General features: G+C 49.4%; 2 protein-coding genes and 1 pseudogene across 3 annotated transcripts in view; 2 read left to right on the top strand and 1 right to left on the bottom strand.

Moving 5' to 3' along the window:
• The window catches only part of Mlxipl (MLX interacting protein like), a 31,247-nt gene extending 25,508 nt beyond the window's left edge, over positions 1-5,739 (top strand). Inside the window, exons 9-17 of one of the 2 annotated variants that reach the window (XM_028766057.1) lie at positions 1,103-1,655; positions 1,902-1,969; positions 2,048-2,201; positions 2,339-2,454; positions 2,542-2,661; positions 2,782-2,909; positions 3,277-3,400; positions 4,129-4,258; positions 5,019-5,739. In XM_028766057.1, the coding sequence (XP_028621890.1) occupies positions 1,103-1,655; positions 1,902-1,969; positions 2,048-2,201; positions 2,339-2,454; positions 2,542-2,661; positions 2,782-2,909; positions 3,277-3,400; positions 4,129-4,258; positions 5,019-5,137 (1,512 nt within the window). In that variant the 3' untranslated portion in view covers positions 5,138-5,739. Of the gene's footprint in view, positions 1-1,102; positions 1,656-1,901; positions 1,970-2,044; positions 2,202-2,338; positions 2,455-2,541; positions 2,662-2,781; positions 2,910-3,276; positions 3,401-4,128; positions 4,259-5,018 lie in introns of both variants that reach the window. The other variant, XM_028766056.1, reaches the window with a different exon arrangement.
• A 5,281-nt stretch (positions 5,740-11,020) lies between these two features.
• LOC114620194 lies at positions 11,021-11,145 on the bottom strand (annotated as a pseudogene).
• A 3,869-nt stretch (positions 11,146-15,014) lies between these two features.
• The window catches only part of Tbl2 (transducin beta like 2), a 12,870-nt gene continuing 11,106 nt past the window's right edge, over positions 15,015-16,778 (top strand). The window contains exon 1 of the mRNA XM_028765991.1: positions 15,015-15,141. Coding sequence (XP_028621824.1) covers positions 15,015-15,141 — 127 coding nt within the window. The remainder of the gene's footprint in view (positions 15,142-16,778) is intronic.

Genomic DNA, 16,778 nt, shown 5'->3' with positions numbered 1-16,778 from the left:
GATGCATGGATGCATGGATAGACGGATGGATGCATGGATGCATGGATAGACGGATGGATGCATGGATAGATGAATTGACAGATGGACAGATGGATGGATAGATGGATAGATGGATGAATGGATGGAAAGACAGATGAATGGATGGATGGATGGATGGACAGGTGGGTAGATGGATGGACAGGTGGGTAGATGGATGGGTGGGTGAGTGTATGGGTGAATAGATGGACAAAGAGGTGGATGGATGGGTGGACAGGCGGATGGATGTGTGGATAGGTGGATGGACAGATGGGTGGATGGACAGACAGACAAGTGGATGGATGGATAGATGGATGGATGGATGGGTAGGTGGATGGATAGATAGGTAGATGGATAGGCAGATGGATGAATGGACAGGTGGATGAATGGATGGACAGGTGGATGGATCAATGGATGGATGGATGAATGGATGGATGGATGGATGGATGGGCAGATGGATGGATGGATAGATAGGTGGATGGATGGATGGATGGACGGATAGGTGGATGGATGGATGAATGGGTGGATGGATGGATAGATGGATGAATGGATGGATAGATGGGTAGATGGATGGATGGGTGGGTAGATGAATGGATGGATGGACAGACGGGTAGATGGATGGATGGGTGGGTAGATGGTGGGATGCATGAATGGATAAAGAATGAATGAATGAATGGAAGATTGGTGAATAAGTTAGTGTTTTGATGGATGAAGAATGGATGTGGAAGAATAGATGGTAGATAATTAGAGGATGGATTGATGAATGGCTAGATGATTAGATAAAAGAAGACTAGATTAGTAGCTGCATTGGACAGATTATTTGGTGGGCGTGTGGATCATGGATCATCTGTAAGATGCTCTGTGCCATGCCTAATTTGTGCATAAGGGTTGTGTTGGCTACAGCTGTACATGAGGTTGTAATTTCTAATGTGTGCATGTATGCATGTGTGTGCATGTGTATGGATCAATTCTGCTCCATACCCAGTCCAATACATAGCCAGGATAGAGCCTTCCTGGTGGTTGCAAGAAGGTGGCACCTTCCCCTCCTCTCTGAATATCATCCTGTCTCCCCCTGCCCCTACCCTAGGCTCGAAACAACTGCTCTGGACCCTTGGATCCCGGTACCTTTCTGAGCTCTGAATTCCTTCTTCCTGAAGACCCTAAGACCAAGATCCCACCTGCTCCTGTACCAACTCCTCTCCTTCCATATCCCACCCCGGTCAAGGTGCATGGCTTAGAGCCCTGCACCACCTCCCCCTTCCCCACAATGGCTCCACCTCCCGCTTTGTTGCCAGAAGAGCCTCTCTTCTCTGCCAGGTTCCCCTTCACCACAGTCCCTCCTGCTCCAGGAGTGTCTACACTTCCTGCACCCACAACCTTTGTTCCCACCCCACAGCCTGGCCCTGGCCCTGGGCCTGGCCCTGGCCCTGGCCCAGCTCCTTTCCCTGTAGACCATCTGCCCCATGGGTACCTGGAACCCATCTTTGGGCCTCACTTCACCATGCCTCAGGGTGTGCAGCCCAGATGCAAGCCCTCTTCCCCATCCCCCGGGGGACGAAAAGCCAGTCTACCCGCCTTGGCCTCTGCCACCAATACTGCCAGAGACAACAACCCCTGCCTTACACAGCTGCTCAGGGCAGGTGAGATGGGAGAGGCAAACGGAGGAGGTACTGGGAGGGAGCGAACCTGGAAGGAGTAGGAAAGCTTTAAGGGTAGAGGGCTAGGGTTTCAGGGTGGTCTTAAGGGACAGAGAAGGTGGCATGAAATTAGGGATATGAGCTATATCTGATAGGGGTGTGGGCTGCTGGGGAACAAGAAGGGGTCTTAGTTGGTGATGGACTTGATTGGGCCAGTCTAGTGGTCCTCATAGTCCTGCCTGTACCCAGCCAAGCCTGAGCAAGCACTGGAACCTGCGACTGTGCCCAGCACCCTCCTCCGGCCTCCAGAGTCCCCGGTAAGATGGTGGGCACTGGAAGGGAGGGCTCAGACTAGGGCCTTTACTCCAGCTCTCTGCCCTTCTCCATCCCAGCAGGATCCAGTCTCTGAAATCCCTCGTGCCCGTGCCTTTTTCCCCCCAATCCCGGCCCCTACACCACCCCGGCCACCTCCAGGTCCAGCCACATTGGCTCCTCCCAGGTCCCTGGTTGTCCCCAAAGCAGAGAGGCTCTCACCTCCTGCATCCAGCGGTAAATAGGGGCTAGAGAGACTGTGGGTCTTAGGGGATGGAGGGAGGGGAAGGATGAAGGGGGCTGTGAGTGGGGTCAGGGCAAGGGAACTTTCTCCCTTGTGTGTCGGTCTGTCTGTGGGTCTGTCCCTGCCACAGGCAGTGAGCGGCGACTCTCAGGGGATCTCAACTCCATACAACCCTTGGGGGCACTGAGTGTCCACCTGTCTCCCCCTCAAACTGTCCTAAGCCGGGGTCGTGTAGACAACAGCAAGGTATGTGCCATCCCCTGACCTCCAGTTGGCTTCCAGCCCTTCCCCCAGCCCTCCTACTTAGACTCACAGCACTTTCTGCTTTCTAAGATGGAGAACCGACGCATCACACACATCTCCGCGGAGCAGAAGAGGCGGTTCAATATTAAACTAGGATTCGACACCCTGCACGGACTGGTCAGCACGCTCAGTGCCCAGCCCAGCCTCAAGGTGAGCCCCCAGCCAGAAATGCACACTCCCTTAGAGTCGTGGAGCCCCTCCTTGGACCAACACCCAAGACCAGATCCCAGGGCCTGCCAGCACAGAGGCCCACATTGGTGGCGCTCGCAGGTGAGCAAAGCAACCACGCTTCAGAAGACGGCGGAGTACATCCTGATGCTGCAGCAGGAGCGGGCGGCCATGCAGGAGGAGGCGCAGCAGCTGCGGGATGAAATCGAGGAACTCAATGCTGCCATCAAGTAAGCTGGGGTGAAGCCCAGCCTAGAAACCTGACACAAGGGGTTGGAGGTGTGGCTCTGAGGTACCGCGCCTGCCTAGAATACTTCAGTGAAGGCCCCTGGGGGCGTGGTGCAGTGGTAGAGTGCTTTCCTAAATATCTGCTAGTAAGGGTTTGGGGGCGTGGCTCACCGATGGAGCGACGGCCCCAAATCCTCCACTGAGGAGCTCCGGATGTGGTCTGTCCTAGGGTGCTTACATAGAATATGTAAGAACTGGATTTCATCCCAAGCACGTTAAAAAACAAAACAACAACAACAAAAGTACTCAGAGACTAGGGTAAAGGAGATGTGTCTATATTCCTTGAACGACGACTCTTCCCAATCCTAGCTTGTGCCAGCAGCAGTTACCAGCCACCGGGGTGCCCATCACACATCAGCGCTTTGACCAGATGCGGGACATGTTTGATGACTATGTCCGGACCCGCACGCTGCACAACTGGAAGTTCTGGGTAGTATCCTTATTTGGACTGATGGCCTGGTGACTGCTGTTGCTACCGTCAATGTAGGCTGGGTCTCAGACCACAGGCTGAGCTGCAGAGCCCCAGGGAATGGGCTTTGGTTCTGCCTCCTACTGTCAGGCCCTGGGATTGCAAGATTGTGTGGCAACTGGGCCTAGGGGCTGAGAGGAAGCAAGAGTAGGGGGAGGAGGTTGGGGATGTCTCTGAAGGCAGTCTGGAAGGATCTAAAGTCTAAGTCCTTTGAGGCCTAGAGAAGGCAGAGGATCCACTCTTCCCTGGATTCAGGGTCAAGTTGTGTTTGTTTTCTCATACCAGAGATGGAACATGAGCTCTGTCCCAGCCCTCATTTAACTTTTTATTTTGAGACAAATTCTAAGTTGTCCTGGCTAGCCTTGAACTCGTGATCCTTCTGCCTCAGCCTCCTAAATGGCTGGGATTATGGGCCTGTGCCATCAGACCAGTATTCACATCCTTGACTGAGCCTAGAGATGTGGGATTCACTAATACAGAGTGAGGGCTCTGGAGAGACTAAGGAGAGGGGCTGAAGATAGAGAGTGGAATACCCTTGGTGGGACGGAGGAGGGTAGAGTGGCTCCCCACAGGGTTCATGGTTTGACAGTGACAGCCTTTCTTGGCCCTGGCTTGGGTCAGGTGTCATAGTTCTATGTGAAGTGACGGGATGCTGTCTGGACCACTGGTGTGCGCCTTGACTCCACATCCAGTTCAGCATCCTCATCCGACCTTTATTTGAGTCCTTCAATGGGATGGTGTCTACCGCAAGCTTGCACAGCCTCCGCCAGACCTCGCTGGCCTGGCTGGACCAGTACTGTTCCCTGCCTGCTCTCCGGCCAAGTATGTGAGACACCTTCCTGCCACTAAATTGTGAGGCTTTGTAGAGCACCTGCCTAGCATCCCCCAGTAAGGGCGGGGGTGTGGCTTAGCAGAAGAGCATTTACATCATATATAAGACCCTGAGTTCAATCTCCAGTGATACACATGTATACACGTGTGCCCACACACATGTACACATGTGCACACACACATACTTGTGGGATTCCAGAACATAGAGTTCAAAGCCAGCCTTTTTGGTCTCCAAGTCTAGTCTGTCTTGAATACACCCTAAAATTTGAGGCTATTCTACCATGTCCCATGCTGAATGGTCCTTTAGACTCTCAGTCACCTAAAGGAAAAGGTCCTAGGTCAGGGCCACCTGTTTAGCTTTCTAGTATTTACTCCATGTTCTAGACTTCACCCCTAACCTTAAAGACATGTGTCTTAGTTAGGGTTTCCATCGCTTTGAAGAGACACCATGACCAAGGTAAGTCTTACAAAGAACATTTAACTGGGGCTGGCTTACAGCTTTAGAGGTTCAGTCCATTATCATCAAGGCAGGAAGCATGGCAGCATCCAGGCAGGCATTGCCCTGGAGGAGCTGAGAGTTCTCCGTCTTCATCCATAGGAAGCTAGGAACACTGTCCTCAGGCAGCTAGGAGGAGGGTCTCAAAGCCTACCCCACAGTGACTCACTTCCTCTAACAAGGCCACACCTAATCGTACCACTCCCTGGGCCAAGCGTTTTCAAACCACCGCAGCATCTCGCCCTCTTTTTCCAGCTGTCCTGAATTCCCTTCGCCAGCTCAGCACTTCCACCAGCATCCTGACTGACCCAAGCCTCGTGCCTGAGCAAGCCACACGGGCAGTCACGGAGGGGACCCTGGGCCGACCGTTATAATCTTACTGAAGGGTTCCAAGCTCCAGGAACAACGTGTGGACACGCCCCCTCTGGCCACGCCCCTCTCCATCCTGGCTGGCCCTCCTCCCCCCCCCCCCCCCCAGGGCTGGAAGATTCCAGGTGTTCCACTCACCACCTCCTTGGGGATGGAGAAGAACCTGGTTCCATCCCTTGCACTGTTGCTAATGCCAAGATCCCTGAGGATTCGTACCCCTTCTTTGGACCTCCCTTTAATAACAGAGGACCCCAAACGCATTAGCAGCTGCAGGCACTGGGGACCTAAGCAGGATCTCTTATGAGAGATGATGTCAGTCTGTTTCCTCAGAACTACCTGTTTTGGATAATGGGCACCACCCTTAGTTCCTGAGCGGGAAGGCAGAGCAGGAGATCGCCTCTCTTTGCCCCTGCACTGACATGGGGAGCTACAGGGTGGCTTCCTGGGTGAGGCCCCTGAGGTCTGATGCCAGGAGAGACCAGGGCAAGGGACAGCCAGAGTATGACAGGCATCTTGCATGAATGTAGGTGTGTGTGTGTGTGCATATGTGGATTTTATTAAAATAAATGTTCTTGATCAATAAAAGCAAAAACTGATGGCAAGGGCATTGGTGTGACTGACAATATGTCTCAGTGTGGGACTCAGAGCGGGCAACAGTGAAAGGTGACATTATAGGGGACCCTGTGGGTCATAAATAACCTTTGAGTACTTTCGATTTGTTATTTTTGTTTTTGTTTTTTTCAAGACAGGGTTTCTCTGGGTAGCCCTGGCTGTCCTGGAACTTACTGGATAGACCAGGCTGGCCTCGAACTCACCCCTGCCTCTGGAGTGCTGGGATTAAAGGCATGCGCCACCACCAGCCTGGCCCTTTGAGTACTTTACAATTTGCTTGTGTGCAGATGTGCTTGTATGTGGAGGTCGGCGGCTAACATGGGTACTCTCCTCGGTGCTCTCTGCCTTACTTTTAAAATGCTTGAGAATATATTTTAGGACTGGGATGGAGGTGCACACCTTTAATCCCAGTACTTGGGAGGCAGAGGCAGGTTTTTATGAGTGAGACCCAGCCTGTTTTGCATAGGGAGTTCCAGGCCAGCCAGGGCCATATAGTAAGATCCAGTCTGTATACATACATACACATGTACACACATGCAGGCACGCACATATACATACACACACACACATATACACATACGTATATATGTTTCTATTTGGGGGATTTTTTTTTTAGGCAGGGGCTCTGTAGTCTTGGCTGTCCTAGAACTTGCTATGTAGACCAGGTTGGTTTTAAACAACCAGATGCTCCTGCCTCTGTCTAAAAATATTTTAAATTACATTTACTAGCATGTGTATCCACGCATGCAGATGTCATACATGTGGAAGTCAGAGGATAACTTTTTAGGAAACAGTTCTCTCTTCCCTCCATGTAAGTGATGAGGAGTAAGCTGAGGTTATCAGCTTTGACAGACAGCAAGCGCCTTTACTGGCTGAGCCATCTCACCAGGCTCTCTGCCTTACTCCTCGAGGCAGGGTCCTTCATTGACCCTAGCACGCATCAGTTTGGCTAGGCTGGCTATCCAGTAAGCCCCTGAGATCTACATGTCTTTACCACACCAATAACGGGGTCACCACTCCTGGCTTTTAGATTTTGGTTGTAAGTCTGCTCTTTAATGACTGAACCATCTCTCCAGCCCCATTCCTGGAGATGTGTGTGTGTGTGTGTGTGCGCGCGTGTGTATGCATGTGTGTATTTTTTCCTCAAGGGTCTCACTGTGTAGTCCTGGTTGTTCTGAAACTTGCTCTGTAGAAAAGACTGGCTTTAAACTCACAGAGATCCATCTGCCTCTGCCTCCTTAGTGCTGGGATTAAAGGTGTTAAGGCCCCAGGGCCAATCCACAACTGCTAATAAGTAAATGAATCCATTTTTTTAAAAAATGGTGCTTCGCCGGGCGGTGGTGGCACACACCTTTAATCCCAGCACTTGGGAGACAGAGGCAGGCGGATTTCTGAGTTCAAGGCCAGCCTGGTCTACAGAGTGAGTTCCAGGACAGCCAGGGCTATACAGAGAAACCCTGTCTCGAAAAAACCAAAAAAAAAAATTTTAAAAATTAAAAAATAAAATAAAATATGGTGCTTCAAGAATTTTTACCCTGTAGTGGAGGTCAGGGTGGGAACTAGGAAACATACCCCTTGCCAGAAGGTTCCAATGCAAAACTAAAGTTCAGTTCCACCAATGCTCACCTTGGGTACCACTGAATAAGTTTGAGTGGCATGAAAGGAGGCACATTCGAAGGTTTGCATCCAGCAGGAATGGTAGCTTTCCCCATAGCTACATACATACTTCCTCCTTGCTTCCTCCCTTTTAGACAGTGTAGAGTGAGGTCTACAGTGGATGTATGTTGTTGACATGGCCACAGCCATGTTTAGAACCCCAGTGCCATAGAGTCATGGGAATGGCAGCCATTCCCTTGTGAAACTCAGAGGGATGTGAAAGCCTGACTCAGTGATCCAGGAAGGGCGAATGTTGACAAGTGTGTGCAGAAAATACCGAACACCATTTTCTCCTGCCCCCTCTCTCTGCTTCCTGCTTGTGTTTGAGGATGTGCGTCTCAACTTCCTGTTCTTACCATGCCTGCCCCCTGCAGTCACCCCTCCCTGCCTCGATGGATGCATCCCTCTGGAAACGTAAAACAAAATAAACTTTTTGTTAATAAGTTGCTTTGATTGTGGCATTTTATTACAGAAGCAGAATATTAACACACCTCCTCTCTGCCAAGCGTTCGGTAGTGATGCCCGGGTCTGCACGCTCTCTACGGCTACGTATAGTCTTGGCTGGCTTGGAACTTTCTCTATAGATCAGGCTGGTCTTGAACTCACAGAGATCCACTTGCCTCTGCCTCCTGAGTGCTGAGAGGATAGGCATACACTGCCATGCTGGCTTACATCCTGTTTTCCCTGACCCATCTCCTTCCAGAAGGCTCCTTCCTAATATCCCCCTTGCTGGCCTTGCTGGAGCACAGGTGTAATCTTTAGGAGGCTGCAGCAGAAGGGCAGGAGAGAGGCAGCTTGGGATACATGGTGAGTTCAAGGCTTCTGCTCACTGACCCGGATGTGATCTCTCAGTCGCTCCTGCCTTCGCTCTGCCGTCATGAACTCTAATGCTCTGCAATTGTAAGCCCAATTAAATACTCCTCTTCAAAGTTGCTTTTGTCATAGTGTTTTGTCACAGCAACAGCAAAGTGGCTAAGACATGCTCTGCTCTGTCTCAGCCTCCACCCCTGCAAGTACAGCCGGGACTCTACGTCCTCAACTCACCCCTCCCTCCACTCTCCTGAGTCCTGCTTCCTGTCCCCTGTCTGTCTTCACACTCGTGTTGGCTTGAGACTGGGCTACACACCCATGAGGGTAAGGGATGGCTGTATGCACCCTTCCTCCTTAACTTGGCTAGAGGAAGATAATTGATCTTGGTGTGTGGCCCAGCAGGGGTTGTCACTGGGGTTCTCTCTCTTGCTTCCTTGTTGACTGTGGTGTGTCCCTGTGGCCACAATCCATGACAGGAATAACTTAAGATGATTTATTCACGCTTGTGTTTTCAGATAATTGCAGTGCATTGTGGGGAGGAGATAACTGCAGACATGTAGAGCTGTCATGGCTTACCAGGATGTGGAGAGGCTGGGACCAGGATCGGACTCTAACCTTCAGGCAGCTGCTCATAGCAACCTACATCCACTAGCCAGACCCTGCTTCTAATTGTTTTTTGTATAGCACTTAATCAGGTCCTGAGGCTTGTCTCCTATCTTGTGACCCGACCTGTGGGAAGATGAAGTGAAACAAATGTCTTCTGAGGTCAGCAAGATGGCTCAGCTCATTCAGGGGCTTGCTGCCAAATCTGACAACCTAAATCCTATATCCTGGACTGAAGTGTTGGAGAAAAAGGACCAGCTCCCACCGGTTGTATTCTGGCCTTCAGAGGAGACCCCTCTCAGTATTAAAGCATACACTGCCCCACCCATGCATCTGTACAGGAAATGAATGTGATTTTAAGTTTAAATATATGAACATGTAAACTATTTGATGAGTGAAATGTGTGTACACATGTACACGTGTGTATGTGTGTTATATGCACATCTTCATGTGGGTTTGTCCATGTTGGCATAGGCATGCATGCAGAGACAAGAAGTTAACCTCAGGTGTCTTTCTCAGTCAGTCTCTAACGTCTCCTTCTTGCTTTCCTAGTGAGTTTTCCTTAGTAGTTGTATTATGATTCTGGATCCCAGGATAGGGACTATCGTGTACCCAGGTCCCTCTTTACTACCTGAGGAACACAGACAGAATGGAAGCAAACGGAGCCAGCACATCTCATGTCAGCAGTTTCTGACCTGGTCCAGCTGGGACGTGGCTGTCCAAAGCGTCATTCTGATAGTTGGTTTAGTCATGGTGCTGGCTCCTAAAGATGCCCCTTGGGGTTGAGTGAGCTCGGTGTGACCCTTAGCCAACACCAGCTTCTGTTATGAGATCAGGTTTTTCACTGAGCCTGGCTAATTCAGCTAAACTGGTGAACTAGCAAGCCTCAGGAATCTGTCCATCTCTGGGTCTTCAATACTGGGCTTATATATGCATGGTACCATGCCTGGCTTTTATGTGGGTACCGAGGAACTAAACTCAAACCATATGCTTATGGACCCAGAATCCTAATCCAACGACTAATAAAAACTCACTGGGTAGGTAGACTGGGGAAAGTTGACAAGTGAATGAGAAAAACAACTTCTTGCCAGTACATGCATTTATATAACTGTAAACATGGGCATACCACGTGCACACACACGTGCAGAGAAATTCATTTCATTCACCAAACACTTTACTGACTGAGCTATTCCCCTAGCCCTGAAGTGCTTCTTTAAAGAAAGAAATGTCACCATAGGATTGATAATAGATGCTTGTGATCCCAGCACTGGGAAGATTGAGGCAGGATGATCGATCATGAGTTCGAGGCCAGCCTAGACGACCTAGGGAGTTCAAAGCAAGTTATTTTCATACTGAGATCCTGTCTCAGAGAATCAAAGCAAACTAAATATCCTAGTTTCTTTTTCTATTGTTTGATGAAGACCCAAAGAAACTTCAAGAGGAAAGGGTTTATTTGGTTCAGGCTTCCCTGTGGCAGGAGGTCACTGAGGTGAGCCAAGGCAGGATCTCCGGGGGCTAGAACTGAAGCAGAGGCCACAGAGGGGTGTTGATCCCTGCCTCGTGCAGTTACCTTTCTTATATGTCCCGGACCCACGTGCTCAGCAGTGGAGTCACTGCAGAGTGTGCCTCCTCCCAGTCTCTAATTACAAAGATGCCCCACGGCCACGGCTACGAGGTAGTCTGATGGAGTCAATTCCTCAACTGAGATCCCCTCTTCCCAGGCGACTCTAGTTTGTATCAAGTTGAGAAAAAAAAAAAAAGTAAACAGCACAAGCAGACAAAAACCCAGACAGCTTTATCTGTAGATGGCAGAGAGGCCAGCACTCCTCACCCCACTGCCCAGATCTGAATCGATGCCAGTTCCCAGAAAAAGGGTGAAAGGGAAGGAAATGAGTCCTCTCTGCTCTGACTGGACGTAGTTCCTCACCAGAGATAGCCAATGTGTCTGTCTGTCTATGTCTATCTGCTTCTGTCATTGCCAGTGTCCTTAGAGGGTACAGCAGGGCTGGAACTGTGAGGTCGGACAGTTGGAGTGCCATGAGGTTAATGCAGGCTGGCCCATCGTGGAGCTTACAGGCTTTTTGTGAGTGGGAACCAGAACCCACAAGACATACCAGTTCTAGGAACATTCCTTTCCAGTGAAGCATGTCTAATCCATGTTATCTTTCAAGATATGTCTTTTTCTTCTTCTGCTTCTTTTTTTTTTAAGCTTACAGCACCCGGTATTCCCAGGCGGTCTCCCATCCAAGTACCAACCGGGCCCAACCAAGTACTAACCGGGCTTCCAAGATCAGACAAGATTGGGTGCATTCAGGGTGGTATGGCCATAGACTCAAGATATGTCTTACTGGTGAATTCTGTAGATGATATCAATGTCATATATATCAAAATCTCTTCCTGATTATATCTGGCTATGCTTTTTCAACATTTTAATTGGAGAAAATGGACTGGGAGGATCTGCAGGACATCACTGTTTGTTGTTCTCCAGAGGCTACCTCTTAAAAATTATGTTTACTGGGCTGGAGAGATGGCTCAATGGTTAAGAGCACTGACTGCTCTTCCAGAGGTCCTGAGTTCAATTCTCAGCAACCACATGGTGGCTCACAACCACCTGTAACGAGATCTGATGCCCTCTTCTGGTGTGTTTGAGGACAGTTACAGTGTACTCATATACATACAATAAATAATTCTTTAAAAAAAAATTATGGTTACTGGGGCTGGTGAAACGTCTCTGTGACTAAGCACTGGCTCTTAACCAGAAGTTCTAAGTTCAATTCCCAGCAAACACATGGTGGCTTGCAACCATCTGTCATGGGATCTGATGTGCTCTTCTGGTGTGTCTGAAGACAGCTACAGTGTACTCACATATATCTTTTTTAAAAAATTATGTTTATGGCCGGACGGTGGTGGCGCACACCTTTAATCCCAGCACTTGGGAGGCAGAGGCAGGTGGATTTCTGAGTTCGAGGCCAGCCTGGTCTACCGAGTGAGTTCCAGGATAGCCCGGGCTATACAGAGAAATCCTGTCTCGAAAAACCAAAAAAAAAAAAAATTATGTTTACTCATTTACTTGTGTTGAGGGGATGGTGCGTGCTTGCTGTGGCCACACAGTACCTGTGTGGGTCAAAAGACAACTTGGAGTTCTCAGTCATCTGGGCTCTGGGACTCAATTTCAAGTTGTCAGGCTTGGTGACAAGTGTTTTTAATCTGCTGAGCCATTGTGGCTGGTCTTGAACTCTGGATCCTCCTGCCTCTACCTCCTGAAGACTTGGATTACAGACAAGTGGCTCTATGCCTGGGAGGGTTTGTTTTCCTTTCAATGCCTTGTACATCTGTAATTATTTTTAAGTAAACTAGTTCTAAAATGATGTGCTTAATGGTACATGCCTGTATTCACAGTACTTGGAGGAAAAGGATTACTTCAAGTTCAAGGCCATCCTGGCCTACAAAGTGAGTTCCAGGCCAGCCAGGGGAACACAGTGACCCTGTCTCAGCACCCCAAAATTAAAATAAAAAAAAAAACCAAACCAAATCAAACCAAGAAATTCCTATAATCTCAGTTCTCAGAAGAGTGAGGAGAGAGGGTTGTCACAATATTGAGATTTTTGTTGTTTTAGGAAAACAACAAAAATTTTCTCTTTGGGCTGAGATGTCTTAGTGGGTAAAGCATTTACTTTGTATGTAGATTAGAATTTGGATATCAGCACTTGGGAGGCAGAGGCAGGTGGATTTCTTAGTTCGAGGCCAGCCTGGTCTACAGAGTGAGTTCCAGGACAGCCAGGGCTACACAGAGAAACCCTGTCTCAAAAAAACAAAAAAACAAAAAAAACAACAACAACAACAAAAAAAAAAAGAATTTGGATATCAGAAACCATTCCAAACACTGGATGGTCATATCATGTCAGCATGCTCATAATCCCAGCATGGGGGAGAGACAGAGAAATTGGTTAAAATAGCTGAAATTGTACAAGACAGATTCAGCAACATACCCTGGCCCAATACTCAGCATATAAGGTGGAGAACAATCTTGAAAACCAACAGACATCAACATCTGGCCTCCACACAAATGCGTGGGTGCTCATGCACACTCACTCTCACACATACACCACACGTATCTGAACACATTGAACTCACAAACACTCATGACATACACATACATCATATATCCATACGAAAAAAATATATATTTTTTTGAGACAGAAGTCTTGCTATGTAGCCTTTTCTGGCCTGGAGCATGTTTGAGTGCACCAGGCTGGCCTCAAATTCAAGAGAAAATCCACCTGTCTCTGCTTCCCAAGTGCTAGGATTAAAGGAATATGCCACCACAATTGGTGTAACACACACACAAACTTTTCAGGGACTAGTTAGTAGCCTCCATTGTAGAGCAGCTGCTTAGCATGAATGTCCTAGATTCCATCTCTAGCATGGCCCCAAAATAATTAGTATCTCCTTTTCAACAACATCTCTTTTGCTCTTCAGACCACACCCAAATATAGGTACTTATCATCTCCCTGGAGGATTTTTGCAAAACTTCCAGTTTTGTTGTTGTTGCCCTGGAACTCGCAATGTAGTCTAATACCTTGAATTTCTTTTTTCTTTTTTCTTTTTTTTTTTGGTTTTTCGAGACAGGGTTTCTCTGTATAGCCCGGGCTGTCCTGGAACTCACTCTGTAGACCAGGCTGGCCTCGAACTCAGAAATCCGCCTGCCTCTGCCTCCCGAGTGCTGGGTGGGATTAAAGGCGTGCGCCACCACCGCCCGGCATACCTTGAATTTCTGATCTTCCTGCTTCCAGCTCCCAAGTATGGGATTACAGGCAAATCCTACTACATTGGGTTTATGAGATGCTGAAGAACTCAGCTTTCGGTAAGCTAGGCAGATACTCTTCCAATGGAGCTGCACCCCCAGCCGCCACACATGGTAAGTTTTGGTTTTGTTGTTTCTCTTTGCAGCGTTGGGGATCGAACCCAGGTTCTTATAAAGGCTAGACAAGTGACCTACCATTAAGCTCATCTCCCTGGCTTACTTTCTACCTTTGTTCAAAGTACTTCATCCACGAATTTTGCTCCGGGCTCTCCTATGATACCTAGCGTGCTCGGATGAAACCAGTATTCTAGGATCTCCAGTTCTTTCCGACCTTACTAGCCGTTTCTTTTTTTAATATTCACAACTTTGCCTCTCCACGACACCCTCGCTGTTCAAGGCTTTGCAGGGCTGTCCTATACCAACGGACGGGGCATTTCTCTTCCCCAGCAGCGAAAGCACGGGTCAAGTGGGAATAAGAACCTCTGCCCTGCCCCTTGGAAGGATCCAGTCTGGCGATGCTGCACTAAAACTTTTAATAAACGACCAACATGAGGTGAGAGGTGGACCGACTGAGCACGCTACCGGAAAACACCTTGCAGACACAGTTTCAATCAGAGCGGTTACCCTTAGGCCCCGCCCCTCGAAAAAACAGTCCAATAGCCAGGCCTTGCCTCTTCAGGTCAAAAGCTAAGCCCCGCCCCTCATAACACTTAGCAGGAGGACCCTGCTCCACGAGGCATTCAAAAATCCAGGCCCCACCCCTCACAGCACGTGAAGCATTCAACTAAGCGATCTTCCGCCTCCCGCCCGAGCAGCTAAGTCCCACCCCTCAGGTCTTGTCAATGGCCGGGTCTTGCTCGTCTCAAACTACCTATTCCTCCCTAAAAGATGAAAACGGTCAAGATTGGCTCTTCAAGACGTCTCAAAGGCCAAGCCCCGCCCCACAGTACGTGCCTTGGGCCCAGTCCCTCGAAGCGCGCCAAAGGACAGGCCCCGCCCCTCGAGGGCCGCAAGCCACCAGGCCCCGCCCCACAGAGAACGCTTACCGCCAGGCCCACCCCTCGAGGCGTGTAAGTCACAAGCTCCGCCTTTTAGAGCGCTCCAACTGCCAGACCCCGCCTCACGGAACCCGCTAACGGCCAGGCCCCGCCCTCAAGGCGCTCAAGCGGCCAAGCTCCGCCCTGCAGAGCGCTCCAACGGCCGGGTCCCTTCTCATAGGACAGCGTAACGGTTAGGTCCCGCCTTCTGAGACACGTTTAGGACTAGGCCACGCCCCAAAGCCCAACGCTGGCTAGTCCCGCCCCTCGAGGCGAGCCAACTGTCCTCCCCCGCCCCCTCGTGCGCCGAGACGTGAGGACGCCGGCGTCGTAGGCTGAGGTGGCAGCTGTCCCGCAGTCATGGAGCTGCCGCAGATGCCGGAGCTGATGGGGCTGTCCCTCCTGGTGGGGCTGCTGGCCCTGGTGGCCACGGCGGCCGTGGCTCGGGGCTGGCTGCGGGCCGAGGAGAAGCCCAGCCAGCCCGTCTGTAAGTATACCGGGCCGGGTGGCGGTGACTCTGGGGACTTTGCCCCCGTTCGCCGCGTGGTCCGAGGAGCGTGGAGAGTCACGGACCTCAGTTTCCTGGTCCTGAGATGGACTTACCCGTGTAGGTTTCGGATTGCAGGTGCACTCCAGGGATAAGACTCTTTGGAACCTGGGAGCTGCGCTGCTACGTGGTCGGTGACTTTTCCTGGGAGCTCCTTCCACCACCACCTTTGTCCCCGAGGCTACTACAAAAACTCAGTCAGACTCCAAGTTTGCTATGTGTTGTTGTTCTTGGGAAATGAGAGTCATTTGAAAATACTATTCGGCTGTGACCCACAGGAACGTTTTCTGAGCGCATAGCTATTGCTAAGAGCTTCTAGGTCTTTTTAATACGTTCAGTAACTAAAGCTTGTAAAAGTGCACGTCTATAGTGTCGATCTGAATTTTAAGCATCCGAAAATGCAAGTGAAATATACAGTGTATTAAATTTCACAGAGGGGTTAATACTACGAGAGGATGAATGGTCTTGCTGCTTTTTTGTTGTTGTTGTTTGTTTGTTTTTCGAGACAGGGTTTCTCTGTGTAGCCCTGGCTGTCCTGGAACTCAGAAATCCGCCTGCCTCTGTCTCCCAAGTGCTGGGATTAAAGGCCACCACTGCCTGGCTTTTTTTTTTTTTTTTTTTTTTTTTTGGGGGGATAGAAGTTGGGGATTCTAGGAGCTCTTCATAGAGGGTAGGGAACCCATTGTGGGTTTTGAGACATGGTTTCACTATGTTGTCCAAACTGGGCTTGAACTCTGGATATTCCTGCTTCAGTCTCAGGAACATTGGAACATAGAGGTGTGTGCTCCCCATGCCTAGCCTTGTGTGTGCTGGGTATGTGGAACCCAGAGTCTCAAGCAAGTGCTGTACCACGGAGCTACACCCCCCAGTCTGTGATGTGAGTTGTTCAGGGATGCTAGTGTAGATTTTTACCTGGGAGGCCAAGGAAGAAAGACAGTTCTGCCAGTGGCAAAACTCAAGAAGGCAGGGCTTCCAAAACATTTTGGAGGCTGGTGTGGACATGGTGTAGCCATAGACCACCTGTCTAGGATTCCCCTAGTGAGAGGAAGAGTGAAGGTTGTAACTCAGTCTTAAAATACTTGCCTCGAATCCCCCTAGCGAAGGGCCAGAAGCAGAGCTCAGCTCTTGCCTGTGATACCCAAGGCACTGGGTTTTGTCCCAGTGCTGAAAGAATAAAAGACCAGCATCTGGTTTGACTCCTAAGGTCAACCAACATGGGCAAGTTAGAGGCAGTTTGTATGCAGCAAGTTCAGTAATGTTTGAATTCCTGTAAGAATTTGGGAGTATCTACTGCTACCTAACACATGTCAGCTTTATGTGTAAACCTAGTTCTCCAAGACATGTTTTATTTAATTTTAATTAATTTATGTTTTGTTTTTTTGAGACAGGGTTTCTGTGTGTAGCCCTAGCACTACTTCCGAGTGCTAGGGTTAAAGGCATGTGCCACCACTGCCTGCCTGCCTTTCTTTCTCTTTCTTCCTTTCTTTTTTTCTTTCTTTCTTTCTTTCTCTTTTCTTTCTTTCTTTCTTTCTTTCTTTCTTTCTTTCTTTCTTTCTTTCTTTCTTTCTTTCTTTCTT

The sequence above is a fragment of the Grammomys surdaster genome, unplaced genomic scaffold (genome assembly GCF_004785775.1).
Source record: "Grammomys surdaster isolate TR1022 unplaced genomic scaffold, NIH_TR_1.0 166, whole genome shotgun sequence".
NCBI classification, from domain to species: Eukaryota; Metazoa; Chordata; class Mammalia; order Rodentia; family Muridae; genus Grammomys; species Grammomys surdaster.
The sequence above is the reverse complement of the archived record's forward strand: the minus strand, read 5'-3'. Positions and strand labels throughout refer to the sequence as shown.